General features: G+C 39.7%; 1 protein-coding gene across 1 annotated transcript in view; it reads right to left on the bottom strand.

The window, feature by feature from the left end:
* CNTNAP4 (contactin associated protein family member 4) overlaps positions 1-27,276 on the bottom strand; it is a 268,262-nt gene that overhangs the window by 3,603 nt on the left and 237,383 nt on the right. The window contains exons 18-23 of the mRNA XM_043898095.1: positions 24,063-24,302; positions 22,362-22,586; positions 20,848-20,981; positions 19,939-20,026; positions 5,028-5,246; positions 4,302-4,373 (exon numbers count right to left, since the gene is read on the bottom strand). Coding sequence (XP_043754030.1) covers positions 4,302-4,373; positions 5,028-5,246; positions 19,939-20,026; positions 20,848-20,981; positions 22,362-22,586; positions 24,063-24,302 — 978 coding nt within the window. The remainder of the gene's footprint in view (positions 1-4,301; positions 4,374-5,027; positions 5,247-19,938; positions 20,027-20,847; positions 20,982-22,361; positions 22,587-24,062; positions 24,303-27,276) is intronic.

Raw genomic sequence — 27,276 nt, 5'->3', positions numbered from 1 at the left:
AGAAGAAGGCCAGCGTGAACATTTCAGTGGAGTTGTGAGCTGAACTAGTTGCTTTTTCCTGTAAAGAACACTGTTTTTATTGGAAAGAACGACTGACAGATAAACTGTGATTGTTTTAACTTGGATATCTGGCAGAAATTTTCTCTAAAATGAAGTAAATCTGTCACTTCAAGATAAACAACTGACAGTGTAGGATGCCAATGATCAAAGCCAAGTTTTCAAATGAAAAGCAGAATTTGGAAAACTGTTGTCTGTCACAAGTTTGAGAGTTCCTCATACTTAGACTCTTCTGCTGAAATCAGTGGCTAGGTTAATGTAGTGTTTTCAGATGAAAATAAGTACAATGGAAACAGCAAGGTAGATGGAGTCTCATGCCATAAAACAAGGACTCTTTGCTCTAGTTTAAAGTAGGTGTAAACAACTCTAATTACTCCAGCTGAAGCCAAAACTTCAAAGGTCCTCATCAGTCACAATGGATTCTCAAGTACACGATCTGATGGGCAGATTGACTACAGCCAATAATATTGCCAGGGGCTAAGCTGATTTTTGGCTATGTCAGCCTTATCTGAGAGGGGCAGTAGAAACTTCAAAGGTCCTCATCAGTCACAATGGATTCTCGAGTACATGATCTGATGGGCAGATTGACCACAGCCAATAATATTGCTAGGGGCTAAGCTGATTTTTGGCTATGTCAGCCTTATCTGAGAGGGGTAGCAATTCCTTGCTGATAGATCTAACATAAATCTGATAAGTGAATTCTCTATTGAAATCTGAAGAATTTTCTAATGGATATAATTGTTTTATTATTGTTATATTAATAAAGAATAATCTTAGAAAGGTAATGAGTTGCTATCAGTATCCTATTGCTTGGTTATAGGCTTCTGGTTTAAAGAAAGAGATCGTAAACCATTTCAATGTAGAAAGTCAACAAAGTAGGTAGACAGTAGGCTGTGTTGCTGTGCTGTGTTCAATCATGTCCAACTCTTTGCAGGCCTATGGACTGTGGTCTGCCAGGCTCCTCTGCCCACATAATTTTCCAAGCAAGAATACTGGAGTGGGGTGCCATTTCCTACTCTAGTGGATCTTTCTGACCCAGGGATCAAACCTGTATCTCCTGCATTGGCAGGTGAATTCTTTATCACCAGCACCACTTGGGAAGCCCACAGAGACAGCAGGTGACTGCAGACAAAATCACAGATGGGCTCTGGAATCGGTTTGCTCCATGCATGTGATTTATCTCTTGTAATTGGAGACAGTGTTATATACTTTGGCCACCTGATGCGAAGAACTGACTCATTGGAAAAGACCCTGATGCTGGGAAAGATTGAAGGTGGGAGGAGAAGGGGACGACAGAGGATAAGATGGTTGGATGGCATCACCAACTCAATGGACATGAGTTTGAACAAGCTCCAGGAGTTGGTGATGGACAAGGAGGCCTGGCATGCTGCAGTCCATGGGGTCACAAAGAGTTGGACACGACTGAGTGACTGAACTGAACTTTACTGATTAGAGACAATGTTATGTCAGGGCTTGTTATGTCCAAGAAAAACCTTGATTTAACATGATACACCAGAAAAAAAAAGAAAGGAAAAAAGATACTATAAATGAAATATGACCACCTGCTGCATTCTGTGACATTACTATCTGAAGTTCTGTGTGAATGTGTTTTTATGATGAAATTACATAGCTTGCTGTCTCAATCTGACCGTTCATATCTGTGAAGTCTGACCAGAAAGTCTCTCTAGTGTCTGAGTCACCAGTTTTAAATGTCTTATTAAATCAATTTCCCCACCTCACCCTGTTTATTTGCTGTTTATAATTCAAGAAAAAGATTGCCTAAAATGTGAAAATAGGAGAATTAGCCAACTAAAATATACTTAAATGGACTAACTCATGTTACACAGTGGATGCAAGTTAAGAGCAAGGAGACAACAGGTGAAGAAATCTACCACAATGCTAGCAGATGGAGAAACACGCTAGAGAATGGTATTCTGTGATCTAGCAGATGAATTGCATGTGATCCCAGACAAGGCCTTTGGAGCTTAGATGGCCACGACCTGCTGCTCTGCTTCTGAAGCTCAGTCCCTGCCGTGATCAAAAGCAGACACCACTGGAACTGGAGGCCCTAGGGAGACCCTGAGCAGCAAACCTTCCATAGAGTCTTGCTCTGCTCTGTGCTTCTGAGTCAAGTGAGAATTTCACACACAACCTACAACTTGCTTCCATTCTAGAATAACATAGAATAAGTTATAAACACACTTCTTCCTTTACTCTGCAAATCTTGCCAGTAATCTTTGCCCAAAGGTATGATAAAAAGATTAAATACTTGCTCTAACATTGGCATGACTACACAATAACTCTGTATCTGCATCTCCCTATATTCATACTACATTTATCCATGTATAGAAAACATACAGTAAAGCACCATTATTGTTGCAGAAACCAAGCACCACACCTGGAGAGCTGGAGAACTCAGGTTTATTACGCCTCCAGGCCCAGAGGAGTTAACACTCCAAGCTCTGAGCCCAGAACAAAGGGGTTATGAAGTTTTTATACACAGACTATAGTGGGCAACATTAGATGCCAATAGGCTGGTTGGGAATAGCGGTCAAGACGGGCAGGGGAATGCCTGACCTTTACAGGGACAGGCATGATTAAGCAGGTTTGCAGGGGCTGGGCAATTGCAAAGAGCAGGACAAGGGTGAGTGAGGTAAGCTCCAGTTCCTAGTATTGCAAGTCCCCACTTTCCAAGACTATGTGACCTACGTGATCCAGACGTGATCCAAGGGGCAAGCTGAGTCACAGAGGCAGAACAAGCAGGACGTTATGGAAAATTTTAACTTTTCCTCTTCATTATGAGACTGAGACAATTTGTTTGACTAGGAATCCCAATTTGAAATGTTGAGCGCATTGTATTGATAAATGGTATAATTTTAAATTTAGAGTTTTTACTATTTAATGTTCTAATGCTATATTAGTATATTTATTTTAGACATGCAGATTTTAACTACTCTTCTAACAGGGTTTTAGTGTTTATTTCTCACTTGTTACATGACTAAATGAGGAGCCTATTTTATGCATCTTTAATTTATATACCATTAATTTGACAAAAAATAAAACAACTGAAAAAGCAATGGGGATTTTAATATTCTCACAAATTTTGATCAGTACTATTCTCTGTCTAAATAAAATTCTAAGTACTTAAAGCAAGCTGATGTCTACATAAGTAAGGGTATAAAAAGTAGAGAACCAAATGCATCAGTTATAAGCCCACATAAGCTGCTTAAGTATATGTCTAATCAATATAACAAAATAATTGTTTACTTTCTATATCATTTGCAGAATATGGAGAAAAGGTGAGCCATTTAACATTTCAATAATCTGATTAATAATATTCTCAAAAACATTAATCAGGAAGAAAAAGGTTTTTGTGGGAGCTTGGTTTTGAATAAGTTATGTCTCAGAGAATATGCTGCTCTACTGCCAGGAAGATATATTTAAATCTTTTGGTGCTAATTTTGCAATTTAAAATAAGTAATAAACTACTTTTATTCCACTAGCTTAGTATTTGATAAAATGCAAATACAACTGTAATATTCATTGAGAGGAGCATCTAAACCATGAAAATAATCCACTTTATTAAGCATTAAGGCAACAACAAACACATGCTTTTAATGTTCATCTCAGCATTTTCCAACTTGTTATATAAATTCTTGCAGAAGCAGTGATGTGTCCAAGAAACCAAAAAATGACACTTCCTCAAATACAATCAGAACACCCTAGGGAGTGCAGATGGCCATTATAAAGCTAAATGATATTCATTATTAGTACTACGTCCTAATGAATGTCTAATACTCATACTTGAGTGTGGTATTTCAGTGAAATTATCAATTATTTATACTGGAAATCTCCAAGGAAGCTGCAAATTTAGGAAGACTATATGACAATCCAATATAAACAATAAACCACCTTCCTGACCTCAGGATTCACTGATAACTCTTGGGACATGTATAAATTCTTCATGTACTCTGTGATCAGCGTCCGACTCTTTAGGGACCCCATGGACTATATCCTGCCAGGCTCCTCTGTCCATGGAATTTCCCAGGCAAGAATACTGGAGTGGGTTGCCATTTCCTTCTCCAGGGAGTCTTCTCCACCCAGGGATAAAACCTGCGTCTCCTACACTGGCAGGCGGATTCTTTACCAGCAGCCCTATAGATAGTGTCTATAATGCTAAATATTCACCATTATTAGCAATGATATTAAGCACCGAAGAAGAGCTCATTCATGCTTTCTGTTACCTCCAATGACTGCAGAGTCACTTTTGATTGTATTAGTGAGGGGTTCTCTGTCATCTCTTGTTCCGGAATGATCTACATTAAAGGACAAAAAAGAGGGGAATGGGGTGATATAGGAGAGTAAAAAGAAGACTTTTTAAAAATTCATAAACAGTTTAAATCAGAACAGAATTATAGAGGTCAATGTGGGATGTCTGTAACTGTAAACTTATGCAATACCCGCATGCAATGGCCCATATGAATAAGGAATTGAGAATCGAGAATCTAAAAAAGAAATGGGAAAGAACCAAAGGTTAAAACCAGTTTTAAGAATCCATTTCAAATACCTATGGCTGTTTCATGCTGATGTATGAAAAACCAACACAAGGAAAACTGAAAATGTTAGTCGCTCAGTCTTGTCTGGCTCTGCGACCCCATGGACTGTAGCCCATTAGACTCTGTTCATATAATTCCCCAGGCAAGAAAACTGGAGTGGGTCATCATTCCCTTCTCCATGGGATCTTCCCAATCCAGAGATCAAACCTGGGTCCCCCGCACTGCAGGCGGATTCTTTACCGTCTAAGCCACCAGGGAAGCCCAACCAACACAATATTGTCATCATCCTCCAATTAAAAATAAATTAAGGAAAAAGAAATCATTTTGGGAATACAGCGTCACAGAAACATCAAAAGCTTTTAACATTCGGGGGATGTGCCGTTTGTGACTGGGTAAAGGAAAACCATACGCCACCTGCAAAGGAGTGTGTCCTCTCCCTAGACGTGGCATCAGTGCCAGCCTGGGCCACGCAGCTGGACTCCGTCACGTGTCCTGAGACGGTGATGGGGGCGGGGCGGCGGGGCTGCAAAGCGGCCTTCAGCGGGGCCACGTGGCCGACCTGCACGGCAGACAGACAGCCCAGAAAGCCCTGAGCGCCCGCCAGCGCTGTCTCCTGGTCCACGTCGCTGTGTCCTGTGAAGCCAAAGACACGTGGCAGTGCTGGTAACACAGAGGGTGCCCACAGGCAACGCCACAGTGCAATAGTCTGAGTCTTGATGACGCGGCAGCAACATATACTCAGCTACTAAATTCCTTTCGCTTTTGTCTTTATTAGGAGAGATCCACTAAGTCTTTCCACAACTACTGGTGACATATCCCAGGTTAATGAAGACAAGTGTTTAAGCATGGCTAATTAAATATATTGAGAGCTCTCTGGAAATCATTAAAGCCTCTATAAGAATGGGTCCAATAATGAACTGACCTGGGTTCCTGCAGATATTACGTAAGAGGCTGTATCTCAAAGCTGTCAGGGACTCTAACTCTTCACGTCCAGCAGTGAAAACGTTCACCCCCGTGCAGCCTTCACTGCCTGTTTCACTGTCCACCTAGCACTCAGCCTGAGACAGTGTGCGTCCCCTATAGCTAGATAACCCTCCCCCCCACTTTAATGAGCATTTGGTTAATATGGGACTATTGTGGGACAGAGACTGGTTTGAATGTCAAAATATTAATTCATAATTTTACAGTGGAGAAGATATTTCATGCTTGGCAAGCATGAAATCTAAACAAGGGGCATTAATTGTAGATTTTTAACATTCAAATGGTATCAGTCTATGATGCATCCACCCACTCAACTTGATCATAAAACAGTAGGATTCCTCTTCCCTCTGCTGCACATATGTGGACGCCAACATTTGCATTTCGGTCTCTCTTTTTCAAGTGAAAGTGTTAGTCGCTCAGTCGTGTCCAACTCTTTGAGACCCCCTGGACTGCAGTCCGCCGGGCTCCTCTGTCCATGGGATTCTCCAGGTAAGAATACTGGCGAGGGTAACCATTTCCTTCTCCAGGGGATCTTCCCAACTCAGGGATCAAACCCATGCGTCCTGCATTACAGGCAGATTCTTTATAGCCTGAGCCATCAGAGAAGCTCTTTTAAAAAACTAATAAAATAAATATTGTATTTATGAATGCTTATTATATGGTAGGCACTATTCTAAGGAGTTTAATTTGCATGTTTGTGTTTAACCCATCCAGGGCTCCAAAATCACTGCAGATGGTGACTGCAGCCATGAAATTAAAAGACGCTTACTCCTTGGAAGGAAAGTTATGACCAACCTAGACAACATATTGAAAAGCAGAGATATTACTTTGTCAACAAAGGTCCATCTAGTCAAGGCTACGGTTTTTCCAGTGGTCGTGTATGGATGTGAGAGTTGAACTGTGAGGAAAGCTGAGCGCCGAAGAATTGATGCTTTTGAACTGTGGTGTTGGAGAAGACTCTTGAGAGTCCCTTGGACTACAAGGAGATCAAACCAGTCCATCCCAAAGGAGATCAGTCCTGAATGTTCATTGGAAGGACTGATGCTGAAGCTGAAGCTCCAGTACTTTGGCCACCTGATGCGAGAGCTGAGTCATTGGAAAAGACCCTGATGCTAGGAAAGATTGAGGGCAGGAGGAGAAGGGGGCGACAGAGGATGAGATGGTTGGATGGCATCACCGACGTGATGGATATGGGTTTGGGTGAACTCTGGGAGTTGGTGATGGACAGGGAGGCCTGGCGTGCTATGGTTCATGGGGTGGCAAAGAGTCGGACACGACTGAGCGACTGAACTGAACTGAACTGAGCCATGAATAACCTATTTAAGACACACAGACAAGACCCTTTAGGTTGAGAATTTTAGTGATTTGCCTGAGGTTACTCAGTTTTTGGCCTCATGCACTGGACTCCAGGCCTGTTGGGTTCTTTTGTTTATTATTGACACATTCCTTCCTTTACTCTGTTTATATCCTCTGTGGTGCTTTTTTTTTTTTTTTAACTTGAGAGCTATTCTTGAAATGACTCTGGGCAACTCAATTCTGATTGCACCTGTCTTTGCTATATCAAGGTTTTCGAAGAACACTTACTTTTGTTCCATTTTCATTCACATTTTATGCCTTTTAAATAAAAATACTGATTAGATGTTTAGTATCATGAGTATCACAGTACATTAAAACAATCTGAACATTAGAGAGATTATATTACGTTCCTGTTGTGCTGGGGGATGCAGTATTCAGACTGAGGCGTTCCGGCTCTGGAGGCCGTGTTTTTACCACCAGGCTATCCTGCCTCCCCACACAAGGAGCCCTGAGAGGCAATCTGCTTCATCACCGTTGTGTATAAACCAAAGAACCAACTCAGTCCCACCACACAGCAGCCACCCATTTGAATGGATGGAAATACATTCAAACATACATATTTTTAGAAAAAGAGAGCATTCTTGCTTTAGAGTTTTGCTTTTTGTTTTTAAACTCTAACAAGAAATAAAGAGGAATATACTTTAATAGCAACATAATCAGAACAGTGCTTCTCATATTTCTTCTCCAGGGTTAAAATCTTGAATAACATGTCTATAGACCTTAAAAAAAAAAAAACTTACGCTTTGAATAAGAACAACAACAAAAAGTAAATAAATAAGATTCACTTCTCTGGTAAAAACTTGATATGAGGCAACTTTTAAAAATCCTATACCTTTAGACTGAAAATATCTACCTCTTATAAAATATTGTATTAAAAAAGCTTTAAGCTCCAAAACTTCAAGTGGCCAATCAATATTTGTTTTAAGAGCTAAATGTACAGGAAACACATTCCCTGCTGTTCGAGCATCTTACATTCTAGCAGGGGAGACAATAAACATGAAACAGGAATGGGTGAGAATTTTGAAGACTGATAATGCTATGAAGAAGTAAATTAGAAAGTGTGATGGAGTGGATATGGAACAGAAATTTATCTTGATGGATTAGGTGATTTTTCTGTGTGTCTGTTTTAAGGATGACTCTGCACAGCCCTATTTTCTTAGTCATCTGTACATATTACTCCAGTGTCTTCTGGCTCTTCTTTCTTACATTTTGCAAGATTCCCTGTGATTTAGGGATTTTTTTAATCTGATTGCTCCTGTTGTATATCTCCGCTTCTCAGTTATGCATAGAACATGGTGCGCCCTTTTAATCTGTAGCTTGGAAAATTCCATATGTTGAGTGTACAACCACTGGTTCAGTTTCACCCCTTGTATACTTCTGGACTGCCAAGTATTCATGCTGACCCTCCTCTGCATGAATATTAACTGCCTTTAATTTCCCTCCTGATTTCTTTTAGGACTTGTTTTTGTGTGGGTCCATGGCTTCACTCACACAAGGAGCAATAGTTAGAACCGGACATGGAACAATGGGCTGGTTCAAAATTGGGAAAAGAATCAACAAGGGTGTATACTGTCACCCTGTTTATTTAACTTCTATGCAGAGTGTTATTTGGCTGTGCTGTGACTTAGTTGCAACATGTGAACTCAGTTGCAGCTTTCCTGACTGGGGATCGAACCTGGACCCCCTGCATTGGGAGCATGGAGTCTTAGCCACTGGACCATCAGGGAAGTCCACTGGAGAAGGGAATGGCAAACCACTTTAGTATTCTTGCCTTGAGAACCCCATGAACAGTATGAGAAGGCAAAATGATAGGATACTGAAAGAGGAACTCCCCAGGTTGCTAGGTGCCCAATATGCTACTGGAGATCAGTGGAGAAATAATTCCAGAAACAATGAAGGGATGGAGCCAAAGCAAAAACAATACCCACCAGTGGATGGGACTGGTGATAGAAGCAAGATCTGATGCTGTAAAGAGCAATATTGCATAGAAACCTGGAATGTTAGGTCCATGAATCAAGGCAAATTGGAAGTGGTCAAACAGGAGATGGCAAGACTGAATGTCGACATTCTAGGAATCAGTGAACTAAAATGGATAGGAATGGGTGAATTTAACTCAATGACCATTATATCTACTACTGTGAACAGGAATCCCTTAGAAGAAATGGAGTAGCCATCATAGTCAACAAAAGAGTCCGAAATGCAGTATTTGGATGCAATTTCAAAAACAACAGAATGATCTCTGTTCATTTCCAAGGCAAACCATTCAATATCATGGTAATCCAAGCCTATGCCCCAACCAATAACGCTGAAGAAGCTGAACGGTTCTATGAAGACCTAAAGAACTTTTATAACTAACACCCAAAAAAAGATGTCCTTTTCATTATAGGGGACTGGAATGCGAAAGTAGGAAGTCAAGAAACACCTGGATTAACAGGCAAATTTGGCCTTGGAATATAGAATGAAGCAGCGCAAAAGCTAACAGAGTTTTGCCAAGAGAACACACTGGTCATAGCAAACACCCTCTTTCAACAACACAAGACAAGACTCTACACATGGACATCACCAGAGGGTCAACACCGAAATCAGATTGATTATATTCTTTGCAGCCAAAGATGGAGAAGCTCTATACAGTCAGCAAAAACAAAACCGGGAGCTGACTGTGGCTCAGATCATGAACTCCTTATTGCCAAATTCAGATTTAAACTGAAGAAAGTAGGGATAACCACTAGACCATTCAGGTATGACCTAAATCAAATCCCTTATGACTATACAGTGGAAGTGAGGAATTGATTTAAAGGACTAGATCTGATAGACAGAGAGCCTGAAGAACTATGGACGGAGGTTCATGACATTGTACAGGAGACAGGGATCAAGACCATCCCCAATGAAAAGAAATGCAAAAAGGCAAAATGGCTGTCTGAGGAGGCCTTACAGATAGCTGTGAAACAAAGAGAAGCTGACAGCAAAGGAGAAAAGGAAACATATTCCCATTTGAATGCAGAGTTCCAAATAGCCAGGAGAGATAAGAAAGCCTTCCTCAGCAATCAACGCAAAGAAATAGAGGAAAAGAGACTAGAGATCTCTTCAAGAAAATTAGAGATACAAAGGGAACATTTCATGCAAAAATGGGCTCAATAAAGGACAGAAATGGTTGTACCTAACAGAAGCGGAAGATATTAAGAAGAGGTGGCAAGAATACACAGAAGAACTGTACAAAAAAGATCTTCATGATCCAGACAACCATGATGGTGTGATCACTCAATTAGAGCCAGACATCCTGGAATGTGAAGTCAAGTGGGCCTTAGAAAGCATCACTACGAACAAAGCTAGTGGAGGTGATGGAATTCCAGTTGAGCTATTTCAAACCCTAAATGATGATGCTGTGAAAGTGCTGCACTCAATATGCCAGCAAATTTGGAAAACTCAACAGTGGCCACAGGACTGGAAAAGGTCAGTTTTCATTCCAATCCCTAAGAAAGGCAATGCCAAAGAATGCTCAAACTACCACACAATTGCACTCATCTCACATGCTAGTAAAGTAATGCTCAAAATTCTCCAAGCCAGGCTTCAGCAATATGTGAACTGAGAACTTCCAGATGTTCAAGCTGGTTTTAGAAAAGGCAGAGGAACCAGAGATCAAATTGCCAACATCTGCTGGATCATCAAAACAGCAAGAGAGTTCCAGAAAAACATCTATTTCTGCTTTATTGACTAGGCCAAAGCCTTCGACAGTGTGGATCACAATAAACTGTGGAAAATTCTGAAAGAGATGTGAATACCAAACCACCTGACCTGCCTCTTGAGAAACCTGTATGCAGGTCAGGAAGCAACAGTTAGAACTGGACATGGAACAACAGACTGGTTCCAAATAGGAAAAGTAGTATGTCAAGGCTGTATATTGTCACCCTGCTTATTTAACATATATGCAGAGTACATCATGAGAAACGCTGGGCTGGAAGAAGCACAAGCTGGAATCAAGATTGCTGGGAGAAATATCAATAACCTCAGATATGCAGATGACACCACCCTTATGGCAGAGAGTGAAGAGGAACTAAAAAGCCTCTTGATGAAAGTGAAAGAGGAGAGAGAAAAAGTTGACTTAAAGCTCAACATTCAGAAAACTAAGATCATGGGATCTGGTTCCATCACCTCATGGGAAATAGATGGGGAAACAGTGGAAACAGTGTCAGACTTTATTTTTGGGGGGGCTCCAAAATCACTGCAGATGGTGACTGCACCCATGAAATTAAAAGATGCTTACTCTTTGGAAGGAAAGTTATGACCAACCTAGATAGCATATTAAAAAGCAGAGACATTACCATGCCAACAAAGGTCCGTCTGGTCAAGGCTATGGTTTTTCCAGTGGTCAGGTATGGATGTGAGAGTTGGACTGTGAAGAAAGCTGAGCACCGAAAAATTGATGCTTTTGAACTGTGGTGTTGGAGAAGACTCTTGAGAGTCCCTTGGCCTGCAAGGAGATCCAACCAGTCCATCCTGAAGGAGATAAGTCCTGGGTGTTCATTGGAAGGACTGATGCTGAAGCTGCAACTCCAATACTTTGGCCACCTCATGCGAAGAGTTGACTCATTTGAAAACACCGTGATGCTGGGAGGGTTTGGGGGCAGGGGGAGAAGGGGACGACAGAGGATGAGATGGCTGGATGGCATCACAGACTCTATGGGCATGAGTTTGAGTAAACTCCGGGTATTTGTGATGGACAGGGAGGTCTGGCATGCTGCGATTCATGGGGTCACAAAGAGTTGGGCACGACTGAGCGACTGAACTGAACTGAACTGATGCAGAGTATGTCAGGTAAAATGCGGGGCTGGATGAATCCCAAGCTGGAATTAAGATTGCCGGGAGAAATATCAATAACCTCAGATAGGCAGATGATACCACTCTAATGACAAAAAGCAAAGAGGAACTTAACAGCCTCTTGATGAAGGTGAAAGAGGAGAGTGAAAAATCTGGATTAAAACTCAACAGTCAAAACACTAAGATCATGGCATCCAGTTCCATCACTTCATGGCAAACAAAATGGGGCAAAAGTGGAATAGTTACAGATTTTACTTTCTTAGGCTCCAAAATCACTACAGATGATGACTGTAGCCATAAAATTAAAAGACGCTTTCTCCTTGGAGGGAAAGCTATGACAAATCTAGACAGCATATTAAAAAGCAGAGACAACTTTCTTGACAGAGGTCCATAGAGTCAAAGCTGTGGTTTTTCCAGTAGTCACGTATGGATGTGAAAGTTGGATCATAAAGAGGATGAGCACCAAAGAACTGATACTTTTGAATTGTGGTGCTGGAGAAGACTCTTGAGAGTCCCCTGGATTGCAAAGAGATCAAACCAGTCAATCCTAAAGGAAATCAACCCTTTATTTGTTGGAAGGACTGATGCTGAAGCTGAAGTTCCAGTACTTTGACCACCTGATGGGAAGACCCTGTTGCTAGGAAAGATTGAAGGCCAAAAGAGAAGCAGGTGGCAGAGGTGAGATGGTTAGATAGCATCGTTGACTCAATAGATGTGAATTTGCGTAAACTCCGGGAGATAGTGGAGGACAGATGAGCCTGGTGCGCCACAATCCATGGGGTCGCAAAGAATCAGACATGACTGAGCCGCTGAATAACAACAACAGTGCTTCATTCATGTGTCTCCAGGGGACGATTTCAAATATCCATAAAGATAACTTTTTTTTTAAGTCTGGGAAAAATCATACTTTTAGTTCCTCAAGGTCTTTTTTTGCTTGGCTAGAATTTCCTCACATTGCTCTTGCTAGATTTCCCTCAGGATGGGTCTGTCTCCTTGGATAGCTTACTTCTGGTTGTTCTGGTTTCTTCCCCTTCTGACCGCTGGTGAATCCAGGGTTGTATACAGGGTTGTTTTTTTCATCTGCTGGTTGATTCTCCATCACTGTTTCTTCAGGTGGTTGACACCCAGAGAAGGTAGACAGTGTATCAGCCATCCTTGTCAGTGAAAAAACCTGCCAAACACCCACTCAACTTCAGGATACAGAAAACTTGGCCCAAATTTCAGGATTGAGGAAGTTCTCACATTTCAGTCAAAGCAGGAAGACAGAAGCCCTGAGTTTCCAATGCTGCCCTTTCCCCACGGGGTCCAGGGATCTCTACAAGCCAAGAATTTCTCAGGATCCACACAATTCAGGGTCTCCCCTAAGGCTTCTGTAGGCTGGGCCCCAGGATCCCTTCCAACCAGAAGCAGGAAGTCTCAGAACACAGTCTCATGGGCAGCCTCTAGGCAACCCCACCAGTTGGGCTGGATCATCAACACCCTTGTTTCAGGAGACTAAAACAACTTGGAATTAGAAGTTGGAGAGAAAGAAACTATGAGATTTTGCAGCCATCTTCCCAGAATTGAGTCCAAATGAAATTAGCAGTTATATTAAGTTGCTTAAAAGCAACGCCTAGCTGAAAGCTGCACTGAGAACAGGGCTAATACAGCCAATGAGCAAAAATATCCATCTTTCCTTTTATCTGACTCCAGAAATATCAACAACATCTAAGTGTTAGAGCAGGACAGGTGGAGGAATTGAAAACAAATATCTCTTTACTTCATTGAAATCCTGATAAGACAATTACATTTAGATTGTTTCTGGTTATAAAAATCCCTAAGCAACCCAGATTTTGAGGGTGATCCTGCCTGTTAAAAAATTAGCCTCAACTTTATCTTCCAACCAAGGGAATGAATTCTGCTTCTGTAAAGAAATCTTCTCCCAAAAGTTCTAAAAAAAAAAATAGAGTACCAAGGAGTTAAAATTTGTTTGAAGCACTTTTCTGTTTATTACCCAGAGAGAGGAAACTGTTTCTGAAAAGGATATGAAATAAATGAAGAACAATTAAAACCAGAAGTGCTTCATGAAACTTCTTGTGGCTCTCAAAACAACAGTAACAACAAAGCAAAACAAAAAAACCTCAAAACAAACCTAAGTAGTTTGACCATACCTATGGAAACGGGGCCATCTTAAGAAAGGATCTCAAGGCCTTTAATCCATAAAAATACAGAGAGCTTGCCAGAAAATGGTGCAGTGACTCAGAGGAGCAGTGCTAAAACCCAGCGGGACATTTTTACCATCATAGGCAAGTACAACTAGGATGTAACAATGACAAAAGTTAGCCGAAAAGGAAAATGGCAAAGCAGACAGCAAATACAGTACAGATAATGTCAGCTTTTCATAAAAGGTATTTATATGCCAACCAAGCCTACTTCTCTGAGACACAACCTTGAGAACTGATGAATGTAAAACCTATTTATAGTGAGGCATCTCAGGGTAACCTGAGCTTCTCTTTTGCTTTCAGCACGACCACTCGCATTGGAAGTGTCATTTGACTGGACTTTTACAAAATCACAGTGTCCTTAAGTAACTGAATTAAACCTTCTTATGTACCCCTGGGCTTTGAAGCAGGTTTGACATAAAATATCCCTGTGACTGAGGTCTGTTCCTGAGCTCTTCTGAGGAGGTGCAGTAGACATCCTCTTCCCCCTGACCACACACTTTATTTACCTCTGGCCCAGGTCTCCACTGCAGAAACCTGAGTTACTTCCTGGCTCTGCAGTCTCACAAGAGATAAATGATCCCTACTCTCACTGTCTTTAAATATACCAAAGCTACTGCTCGCGATGAGTGAAAACATCTTCAGACTAAGAAAACTCTCCTAACATAACAAATAAATCTGTAAACAAACAAAAAAGAACTCATAACTGAAGTTAACGAGTTTGGATAACCAAAACCAATGTGATGCAGCCTCTTAATTTTTCGAGGAAGATGGACCCAGTTTATCTGACGCAACCTGCCTCTTCCCACCAAGATGTACCAACCGGTTTCTGCTGTCAGTGTTCTTGCACCATGACATTTCTCACATACAAAAGTCATAAGTCGTTGCTGTAAACATCACTCAGCCTCTGAACAGTAATTTTCAATCATTTTGCAACAGGTTAAATTATGTTATTATTCATAATGTGGGCACATTATGCTATGAGAGGCTTTTATGCAATTTCAAGAGTATGTAACGATCTTAACAGAGATTTTTTTTTTCCATGTAGTGGAATTGTGACCCAATAAATGCTTAATGAATTAGCCAAACACCTTTATACCTGCATATTTCCTTTGATTAATTACATCGTGGAGAGATGTCTTTTTATGTAATCTTTGGTTAAGTAGGTCTCTTAAAGGAGCTGATTGAGGAATCATTCACTTTGGCCTCAGTAGTTAATACCTTTTGAACACACTTAACAAAGAAATGACATGACTGTCTGCCTCTTCAGAAGGAAGAACAGAAATGGAGGAAGTGTTTTCTCTGTCCTCATCTCTACAAATGGGAGTGGACTGTAGGAACGATTTTTAGCTCCAATCATCATTAACAAGCATTACTAGCAGCTCCCAAGCAAGGAGGATGATTTAGAGGAAGCAATATCTTACTCTGATGACATGGAAACCATCTCCAGCCCTTGGCTATACTTAACAGACAACACGAGCAGAATTCACATTTCGCTGGCCTTGCTCTGACAGAGCCAGACATGGCTGGCCAGACCCATGTCTCTGCTGTGGCTGTGCCCTCTCTCCACCCCGAGGGTCCTGTATCCAGACTCCAGTCAATTGCATCCTCTCCCTCTCTCATCCGTCAATGCCTGGTCTGTAACAAATTCACTCACACAGTACTGTGAGGCCCTGATCGTGGTTTTATTCTTTACTTATTCCTGGTGCAGGTACATTTTCTAGCACATCAGTAAACTAGAGAAATAAAACAATTGCTTTCTCCTTTTTATTTTAGAAATTATTTGAGTTTTATCACTGTCTGAGGGCTTCTAGGTTTTGGCAGCTGATACATAATTTGGGATTTGGGGTTTTGGCTTCTATCATTTGCTCTCTATTGAAGTGTAAGTAGATCTCTGTTTTATGATGTTTAACAGCCAAATCCTTGTCAATGGCATACACTTGCCCACCCCACCTGGAGCACGTACTTGTGATTATATGTGCTTCTGACAAAATCCCAGTGTCTACCTTATCATTTGCTCTACAATTAAAATCAGATTAAACATTTCAACCTCATGAGTGTTCTCTGCTTTTAGAATATGACACTTTTGATCAATGCTCATGTATCACGATGAGGAGAAAGGCTGTTTTTAAGTTTCTAGGTATGGCCAATTTCAAAATGATATAGCTGTGTCTGGAAATGACTAGAGCCATGCTAAGGATGAAGTCATGCCAAGTACTGAGAATGGTTTATGTTTTAATTATCAAAATATTCAAAAATCAACCTGATGAATACAAAAAAGTGATTTTAAAGTAGACTCTATTTTTTTGCTCCAAATGGTACTTCTCTTTTAAAATAAACCCTCCATTATCTTAAGAGATGTTTCACAATATATTTACACAATTGCAGTGCCCTTAGCTTACTTGGCTCACATATTTTCCTCACCTCTGGGCTCTGAAGTGGGTTTTACATAAAGGATTCCTGACACATTGAGATCGTTCTCAAAGCTCTTCATCAGGGTAAGTGGATGTCCATTCCTGGCTGACTACAGACTTTATTTACATCTGGCCTAAATCCCACCACAGTGATCCAAGAGCACTTCCTGGCTCTGTGGCCTCAGAAGAGAGAAATGATCTTTAATGGTCATCAATCACCTCCAATATACAAAAGTTACTGCTCAGGATGAGTGCAAATAATCATCCAGCTTTTACTCAAATAAATCATAAATCTATCCTAACATATTAAAGTATCCAGACACAAAATCCAGAGCTTCACCTTATAGTGAATTCTGAATATGAAAAGCAAATGTAATGTACTTTATTGAACATAGGAGTGTCTGAATTGAGCTGCTTTGGCAAAGAGCTTGATCTTCCCAACCTAGCTCCCAACTACTAATGACAATCACTGCCAAAGTTACTGAGTCCTCAAATATTTCAAGTGTAGTAGGGAGTTAGAGATGGTTTTCAAGTCATCACAGTACAGATTGATATGATTTCTAAAATTTACCCTCCTCTCAACATCTGCTAGTAATATTGATTAACAGTGACAATAATCCAAAATTATTCCCATGATTCTTCCTAAGTGTAAGGAATGAGTATGAAAAACAGGGGAAGAATGTCCTTTATTTCTGGGGTCCATCTGAAATGGCAGTGGATGGTCATATCCTTGAGTCTTTGGTTGAAAATGTAGGCAAATGACAACTCTAAAAAAATTGGTTAATGTTTATTTTCTGCTCCCTTAAAAGAAATACTCAGATATTGTAAAATGATATAAGTATTTTACTATTTTTCTTGGCTGCACCATGCAGCTTTCAAGATCTCAGTTCCCTGACAGAGACTGAACCCAGGGCCATGGCAGTGCAAGACCTCGTCCTAATCGCTGGGCCGCCAGGGGAGTTCCACGGTATTTTAACTTCTTTACTTTGGAGGATAATTTGGAGCTATTTTATCCCAAGCAATATAGGGTATACTACACTCAATTAGATATACTGGAACATTGTGTATTATGATTATCTGTTCTCCCACTAACCATAAATTCTGTGAGGGCAGATGCAACGTCTGCCTTGCTGACTGGCATTCTCTGTGTTCACAACAGGTGATCCCAGCGTATGTGCTAAATGAATAAGGGAACCAAATGGGCTTATAAAAGTGAAAACCATAGTTGGTTAGCACGAGGCCATGAGAATGTGCCTCGCAGACCTCCAACTGGGTGAGAGGAACCGACCGAGGGCCCCAGGTGCCGGCTCTGACACTCATCCTCATGCTTGGGCCAGGGCCTTGCTTCCCACGGCTGTTCCCAGGCAAGAGCTGACCGCAGCGGGGACTCCAAGGCACACCCACCTTCTGGAGACCCGAGACTCCCCTGGCGGCCGACAGACTCGGCTCCCCCACCAAGCTGAAGTCCAGGGCGATTCTAACTTTCCCTCCCTCTCTCCCCACTGGAAGGAGGCTTGCATGCAGTCTGACAAGCTCTCTCCTCACGTTCTCTTTCACAAGTGTCCCCTTGATAAAACCCTCACATGGTTAATTTTGTCTTGACAATGGCTTCTTGGAGGACTGCGACTAACATAGAAACTTCAAGATGGAGCAACTCTCTGGAAAACGAATAGCTCCATTTTAGCATCTATTTTTACCAAAAATGAACATAGCATATTAAAATGTAGTAATATACTACATAACATTTTGTTATAAATGCATACATATACCACACCATATGACCATAAATTATTAGTCTCCTTTGAATTACACATGATTTACATGCAATGTTAAGTCTTTGGTCAAGATTCACACCTTAGGATATCAATTAATTCATACCTATATTCTTAGGAGAATTAATTGATTCAGACTCTAAAGTTCACTGCGGAACTTGGACTTTAATCTTATTTTTCAGCATGAGTGATATGAGTTTCAATAATACACTATTCTTGAGTAAAAACATTAACATCTTTAATTCCTTACTAATCTGCAATATTCATTATAAAAAGGGAAACAAGTATCTATATAATGAATGTTATTAGTCTACTGTTTGATTAATACAATCTTCCTCATAGAATGCAGGTCAGTTTCCCAATTGTTTTATAATATATTTAACATATTTCTATTCACACAAAATATTTTCATCAGCAAATCCCGCATTAAGTTTGAAGATGCTGTTTCTTCAAAAATATGATTTTATCAACATTATGCATAGTTGTTAGAATTTTTAATCTTTTTAATTTTACATTTTTTTGTAAAATGCCTCAACTCATACCCTGCTAGACTGAGGAACTCTTGAAATTGAGATTTATTATAATTATTTGATCTTTTTTATTACTGTAGTTGAATTTATGTGATTTATGCTATTAAACTCACTTGGGATTTTCCAGTTAAGCTTCCAGATATCTAAGTAGTACTTTACAATATATTTCATGTCCATCTAGCACACTAGAAGAACAATTCAATTCATATTTCCTTTATTTGGAGAATAAGAGCATACAACATTGGCGCCTGTCACAATGCTAGAAAGACTATAAATATTTGTAAACTTTAGTATTAACCTTCTCAAAGCCAATATCTGATCATTCACCCACAGGTTTAATCAAGCATTCTCAAGATTCTAACATTATGTACAGGGAATGTAAGAAAAGATATATCAAGGTACAAGTAATTGAAAAGGTCAAAAAATAAAATATTTCATTTACTATCTTGGACAAAATATTCCAGATTAATGTGAAATATCAAACTAGGAATGAAAATCAGACTACACGAAGTCCTCCAACCTCACAGTTATATCTAAAAAAAAAATCTCTTTTAAAATGTATTGCCCCTCTTTCCGTTTAGTCTTTGTTGGCAAGTATTTTAAAAAGCACACGTTTTGATGCTAAAATGGCAAGAGTATGTTTCTATTTCCATGTTATTATCACAGGTGACTGGTGGATAGAAATAAGAATTATAAGGCATTTAGACAGACACTGGGTTATATTATAAGTCGGCAGGAGTGGCTGGCCACTGCCTTCAACAAAGCAGACAGGATCCAGGCCACAACCTGAAGCATATTCACTAACCAGCAGAATGGCAATTGCTTTCTCCTCCATATTCTTCTGACCTAATCCTAGTGCTGTCATTAGATGATGGTTTATACGTTTGGCAGCTGATTGATATACGGTGTGTTATTTATACCTTTATTATTCAATATTTTTGAAGTGTGAGAGTGAGACCATGTTTCATTATGCTGGACTGACATAGGGCAGACACCAGCATGGCGTTACTATTCAAGGAGGAAGCTTGCTCATCTTACAAAATGCCCCAGCTCACAATTACACACACCCCTGAGAAAATACAGTTTCTGCCTTGATTATCATTCACTTCACAACTGAAATAAGGCAAGCAGCTCCTTTTGGCATGATGAATTTGTGTGTGTGTGTGTGTGTGTGTGTGTGCGCATATCTGGAACATGACTCTTCTGGTCCATGTTTATGCATCATGATTAGGCAAAAGGCCATTCCTTTTACTTACCTATAATCCTGCCCAGTACAAGGGATCTGACTGCACTGAGTTCTGTACCTGATGTCAGGTGGACTTGCCTCCTCACACTCTCATCAATCTACAAAATTGTTACATGAGATGCAAATGTCCACATGGATGTTGCCATTGAGAAGAGGACAGGAAGCAAAGGAAGACAAAAGAAAATGATAAAATAGGCAATTGTTAATATGGCCCCAAAGATTAGAAAAACTAAGTTTAAAGTCAGTCATTTATACAGGTGAATATTATTTTCTAAACTACTTCTATGCTACCCTCAGATACCAGTGCACCCTACCTTCTATCCCCTTATATCACTTTATTTTTCTCCACTGTATAAGAAATTCAAATGGAGAAAACCAACAAAAAGATACAAGTTATCTTCATCTTGATATTTTTACTTAGCTGGGTATTTTTACTTGAGTCATTCAGCTAAGAAATTTTCCTGTATCTAGAGGGCTGAAACATATGTGCTTTTCTTCAAAAGCTGGTAGAGTGAATAATTCAACTTTCTCTGCTATAATTCACATCATTTTAAAATTCATTCTGAAATTGTGATCATTAATTTCTGTGCAAGAAATATGGCTGCATGTACAACCATCTGAAGTAAACCGGTTTCATGAGAGTAGCAACAGTTCTGCCAATAGTAGATTATGCTAAACTAAAAGAGTAAAGTAAAACAAATAGGAAAGTTTGGCAATTTTAAGTATTAAATACGATTAATCTCTTAAACCGAATCCTATTGCTAAAAAAACTGAAAACATATGACGGTCTATGATTTGTGTAAGGGTGGCACTGGAAGAATGATTTTATTTAATCTATCCATTATCCAATTTCTGCTGCAAGTCCGTCAGGCTGGGGAGCTTAATTGTAACCACGCTTCTGTTGTATTTTCTCTATTACCTCCACAAAGACCACTGCTTCTTCTCTGTTAATCTTTACGTGGTGAAGTTGCCCATCGGCCATGTTTTTGAAATCAAAGTTAACAACATCAGGTTCTTGATATCTATTTAGCTTGTACCTGATCTGCAAACTTCCTAAAGTAGAGGGGAAAAGTTATAGTTTAGTTAAAATTATATTTTTTAAAATGCCTTAAAAAAAACTCAGAGTCCTTTTTTGTTACTTACTAATTCCTCAGGAAGAATTCACAACAGTTCATTTGACTGTACACTTTCATCATAATTCCTAGAAGTCAGTTTCCATGTGAAATTGCACTATTTCCCCAAAATTAAGAGCAAACATGCTGCAAATAAGCAGGCTCTTTCTTGCAAATATTTACTTTGTCAAATATGTAATTAAGCACATGCAAATCTTTGTACTAGCCTCTGACTTAAAATAATAAGGTTTAATATATTATGAAATGCCAAACTACTGTGGAATATTGCAGTAACTTTTCTGTAATTCATCTTTCAAAAAATATGCCTACCATTCCTGAAATGCAACTGATGAATGGAATTATTATTATCAAATACAGTTTTACTAAAGATAAGGAATATTTTTCAAGTGGTAATGGTTATAGAGTTTGGAATGAAATTAGGGTGAGATGAATAGTTTTAAGCCAAACTTACTGTTAGAGTTACTACTACTCATTTAATTGCCTGCAAAGATGGCAGTAAATCTACTTCACAGGATATCTTTCAGTTTAACAAATATATGTAGATAAACTTCAAGCTCAAAATATATATTGTGAGGAGGAATATACTTATTGAACAATATTTTTTCTAATTTGGTGTTCAGTGCCCTTGGGCCATATTTGATTTAGTTGAAATGATACATCTGCATGCTTGTATGTTCCTTTGTTTTCCTCACCCAGACAATTTATTCATAAAATTTTTTATCTCTAACCCAGATAAAGGGACGAGAACAACAGTAAGTGGGTGTCTGTAGCACACACATCCTAAACCACACACCATTATCCTGCACTGATGTACCCATGACTACTTTATTGCCGAAAATCAGAACCAAGAGATTATTTTATGGACATTTTCTTATACATAATGCTAATTAGCTAACATTCTGTCAAAACTTCTCTACTTTGATTTGAAGGAAATATTTGTTATGTACAAACAGGCATTTTATTTCAAAATGAACCAGAAAATTGGTACTGATAATCACATGGAACAGTAAAGATTTTCTAGCAATAATAAATTATAATAAATATTTTATCTACAGAAATTAAAAATTCACACAGAATATGTTAAATTACCAAAACTATAAGGCTATAAAGGCATTTTAAGTATTTTAAATAATCCTTTTAGATTACATTTGCCCTACAGCACTGAAAAACAATACTGAATACACCAAGCAGGCTCACTTTTTTTCCTGTTTGTGTCTGAGAAGCAAGAACACGAGAAGCATCCACATTATTGCCGATCTAATGCTCTGATGCTATTTTCTCTCATCTGAACAGCACTCACCATTTTTGGCGATGATAACGGAAAGGTACTCTTTATAAAAGGAACTCAGATAGAGCAGCAGGCTTGGCGTCCGTGTTGTGCGGAAGCTAAACTTGATCGTTTCCCTGCTCAGCCTGGTGTCACCATGAAACGAAGCCGCGTGGGAGCTGGAATTCTTACTTAAGGAGTAATTTTCTTGAAAATTGTAAGTCACAGATGAGCCAGATCCAAAATAGGCAGAAATCTCTGAAATGATAAGCACATTTTATGTTAAAAAACTGAAGAACAAGGATTGTTCAGTGGTCTCAGTTATGATACTTTTTAAATTTAAAAAATAACTATCCAAATTTTAAAAAATCATTTTACTTACATAAGTGATTTTAATACTTAGGATTTATTCATTTAGGATTAGTATTTATTAATTTAGGATTAATATCCTAAATCATACACACACACACACACCCAAATATATTTACATAAAGATGAAGAGGATGGTGGAAGGGGCAACTAGTTTGGGATTCCATAACTCTTCCCTTCCTCACTGTGTGGTTGCTGAATGTGAGCTGCAGGTGATGTGCATGGATAATGTGGCAACATCTCCACTCAGTGCTTCAGGGGTTTTGTCTGTTTGTTTTATTTTTACTATGCACAATATTCATTTTAAATCCTATATACTATGTGGATGCAGAATAACATTCCCGATTACACTTTGCCAGATGACCTGGAAATCATTTAGATTCAGAAAATGAAGACATGCTCTTGTAAAGACATGGTCTTAGTTCTAACTTTAAACAGGACGATTATAGAAAGGCAGAAGCAGTGGTTGATTACCCAAGGTTGATTTTAAATGATAAGTTATCCCTGATAGAAAATAGATGATTTGAAGAGTTAATTTTGGTCAACTTTCCTTTAAATAATCCCAAATGTTTTTATTGCAAAGTAGGATTGCTTCAGTTTGAGGCCAATTTTCATTAGTCTTCTTCAGGTAAAGGTTCAGTAGTCCAGAAACACTTAAGTAAAGCAATTGAATTAAACTGGATGACAATTTTCTATGAGGAACTATGAAGGTGTAGCAAATGTTTGTCTATTCACAGAAGTCTGTTCAGAACACTAAGTGCTACACTCAGCTTTTCCCTTCTTCCATGACGTGGATCAGTGAACAAGACCCGCTGAAAAATGGTCCACTGTTTCACTTCACCAACAGAAAGTCAGCATTTCACAGAACAAGGTGCCTGAGTATCTCTATTTTGTTACACATCGATGCTCAATGGAAAAGTTATTTCTAGTCCTGTTTGCTAAATAATATTTGTTTGCTCAAACAACAAGGCTTCCCAATGTCTTTGCATGGCTGGCCATCTTCAAAAATAACAACAATGCTTGTAATGATTTTAAAAATGAGAACTGCCCCCATGGGACTGGCTGTTGACACCTGTATTATTTAAGAGCATTAACAGTAGGTAGAAAAGAGCAAATGGAGCGGCTGACACTTTATACCACTAGAGGCGACTATTAGAAGGTTTATCATTAAAAGACAGTTTTTAAAGAACTGAGGCAAATATTTAAGTAATGTAATGTCATGGGCATAAAATAGGCAATTTGCCCTCCCCCCAAAAAATGTTCAGGAATGGAAATATTTTTGTTTTAAATAGCTACAAAGAAAAGAACTGCTGGAGCTTTTATTCACGTGGGGTCGGTCTTGCTGGGGGGACCCGACACACTCACCGTCCGAGCAGAAGGGCCCGGCGTACGCGGAGGAGGTGCAGTCACAGGAGAACCCGCTGGGCTTCTCCCTGCATGCGCCCCCGTGGTGGCATAGCCTCCCGTAGCTGCTGCAGTGCCCCGCGCACCCCGGCTCCACTCCCGGGGTCACCCTGGCTCTGTCCTCCAGGTCCAGGGCCTCTCCGTTCAACTGCAGAGACCGAATGCAGCCCAGGAAGCCCCTCTGCCGGGTGGCCGTTCCACCTACAAGGCAAATGCTGCACATGCGAACAGGTTCCGAGCTGTTTTGTTCAGGATTTTAAGACCAAGCAAGACTGAGGCCTCATAGAGGCCAAAATCATGGCCTTCAACAGAGAATGGCCGGAGTCGGAAGGGTCTATATGCTTTTGGAAGCACGATTTGTGACAAAATACTATTAAAAGAATTCATAACGATAAAATTCATTGATTCATTTTTTCCCCAAAGGTTGAATTTGTTACAGATTTGTTTTCTAAAAGAGTTGTATAAAACTTTAAATTGGAGACTTTTAAAATCAGTCTATTTTATTTTAAAGAACTAATTAAAGGCTCTATTTCACTTTCATTCAAAATAAGAGTGATATGTATTGACATTCTTATGTAGAAACTAATTTTTTCTTGCAATAAGCATATATTTGTGGGTGGAGGAGGGCATGGCAACCCACTCCAGCATTCTTGCCTGGAGAGTCCCATGGACAGAGGAGCCTGGTGGGCTCCCCTGAGGTCACATGGAGTCACAAAGACTTGGACAGGACTGAAGCTTCTTAGCAGACAGGCAGGCTCCACACATGTGCTTGTCCTTCATATTGAAACCTAATCCTGATGCCGGGACAGCTTTCATTAGTGAGAATTATGAAGGAATCCTTGAGTTCTTCTAACTTGACAGTGCATTAATGTGATCTTTTGGTCATTATCCTTTCATCAAAACACGCAGGATCAGATTGAGCGCCAGAGTATCTGCTTTTGTTGGGTCTATTTCCCAGTGAATTTCTTCCTAGTGTTGGACCAGTGTTTGTTGCCTTAAGATTGGAAAGATTCTCAACAATATTGGGGAAGTGGATTAATGGAGACACACAGTGGTGTAACATTTATTGAATGACAGGTAACAACATGCACTTACCAAGCCGCCCTTGAAGAGGTTTTAAGAGTTTGGGAAGAATCAGACCCTGCCATCCTAAGGCAGCAGAGGAGGAAATGGCAATCCACTCCAGTGTTCTTGCCTGGAGAATTCCATGGACAGAGGAGCCTGGGGGGCTACAGCACATGGATCGCAAAGAGTCGGACACGACTGAGTGGCTAACACACACACATCGTAAGGCAGAGGTTCTCAAACGTCAGGAATATGAGTATCTCATGGGAAGGCTTCTTAAAAATACAGGCGTAGGCTCCCAAGAAATACTGATTGTGGTGGGCCAGACATAAGGCTGTGAATCAGACCAAGACAATCACCTGACTCAGTATATAAAGCACTGTCTCAATGGGAACGAAACCTCTGAGTGCACTTGGACATACAACGTGCCCAGGAATACCAATAAGTTAAAGCTCAGAACTTGAAATTGGGAAATAGTGTCCTAATCTAAATAATCTGGGTGATTTACCCAGAAACAGTTAGATGTTCTTGGAACCTCTGAAAAGGAGCTTCATCTTTTGAACAGACGATGCCATCTCACCGCCAGGACTGTATACCCGCTCCATACCTGTTCTTTCTTCCTAAAATGTGTTTACTCCCTCCTCCCTCACTTCATCTAGTGAGCTCCTAATCTAGCCCCATTTATGTAAGGTCTCCTTATTCTCAGAGATTAAAGAGGTGGGTTTTTTGTTTAATTTTAGAACCAGAAATTTTCCAGAAAGACCCTACAAAAATATGCCTTTGTCATCATCCAGCAAGCTTTACATTTGAACAATTTACTTTGTATATTACCGGTGTCTCTCCATCAAAATACACTTTCAGTTAGGGCTATTTCAATCACACTGAAACCCCAGCACACAGAACAGCACCTGACATGTAATTTGTTGTTGTTCAGTCAACTCTTTGTGACCTCGTGGACTGCAGCATGACAGCTCCCTTGTCCTTCACTAGCTCACACATAATAGCGTTGCAGTAACTATTTATAACTACAGCTAAATGAGCATTAGTCATAGCTAAGTATTAATACTCAATTAATTTACTGTTAATAATCAACACACTCATTCATGAAACTGATTGTAGTCACAGCTGGGAGCACGGTGCTTCAAAAGTTGAAGAGAGGTACATTTCCTCACAGGGATGTTTGGGTCCCTGGGACTGAGAACATCGATAAAACTCAATGAATATTTCTGAATAAATTAATTCTATGTTTTTGGACAATGACATACCATGAAGATAAAACTAAAAGAAGCCTGGACTCATGGTGTAACATAATTCAGATTCATAGATGTAATGCTCCCAAATAAACATCTTAATTTGTCTACTTAAAAAATAATTGCAATATATAAGGGAACTATATGTAACTGTTATATTTTAAAAAAACTGGTGAGAATGGCTATATTTATTTATTTTTGCCATTCTCACCAGTTTTTTTTAAAACATAACAAAGTTACATATAGTTCCCCTATATATTGCAATTATTGTTTAAGTAGATAAATTAAGATGTTTATTTGGAGTTTCAACACCAAACTCTCAAAAATTCATAGAATGAATAGACCGAAAAGTAAAAGGACATAGTAGAGCTGAAAAGCACTATGAACCAATTCAACATAATTAAGATTTATACTATTTTCACACAACAGGAGGATACAAATTCTATTCAAGTTCTCATAGACTATAAACCAGGAGAAACTGGAACATATCCAGGGACATAAAACAAGGTGCAAAATTTTCATGGTCTAAAGGTATTGAGTCAAATGGCTGTATTAAATGTCTATATTCAAATGGCTTCAGCTGACATAATTTGTAGCTCTTCAATGAAGAATATGAAAGCCGTAAGGGGGTGGGTGTCATATGCTGTATTTGTAAATCCAGAATTCGTGTGGTGTGGAGCCAGACACCGTACAATTCCAGGCTCCTGGGCAAGGCAGGAAGGAGCTGATGTTTTCCCAGAGTTTCAGAGTCGCTGTCACGCTGCTGCGCTCCTCCTAAGGTTGCTCAGTCTTCTGCAACCCCTGGCGCCTCTCTGCATTCCTCATCTCCAGGAAATCTTTCTTCCACATCCAGGCCGCTG

Source organism: Cervus elaphus, chromosome 4 (genome assembly GCF_910594005.1).
Source record: "Cervus elaphus chromosome 4, mCerEla1.1, whole genome shotgun sequence".
NCBI lineage: Eukaryota > Metazoa > Chordata > Mammalia > Artiodactyla > Cervidae > Cervus > Cervus elaphus.
The sequence above is the reverse complement of the archived record's forward strand: the minus strand, read 5'-3'. Positions and strand labels throughout refer to the sequence as shown.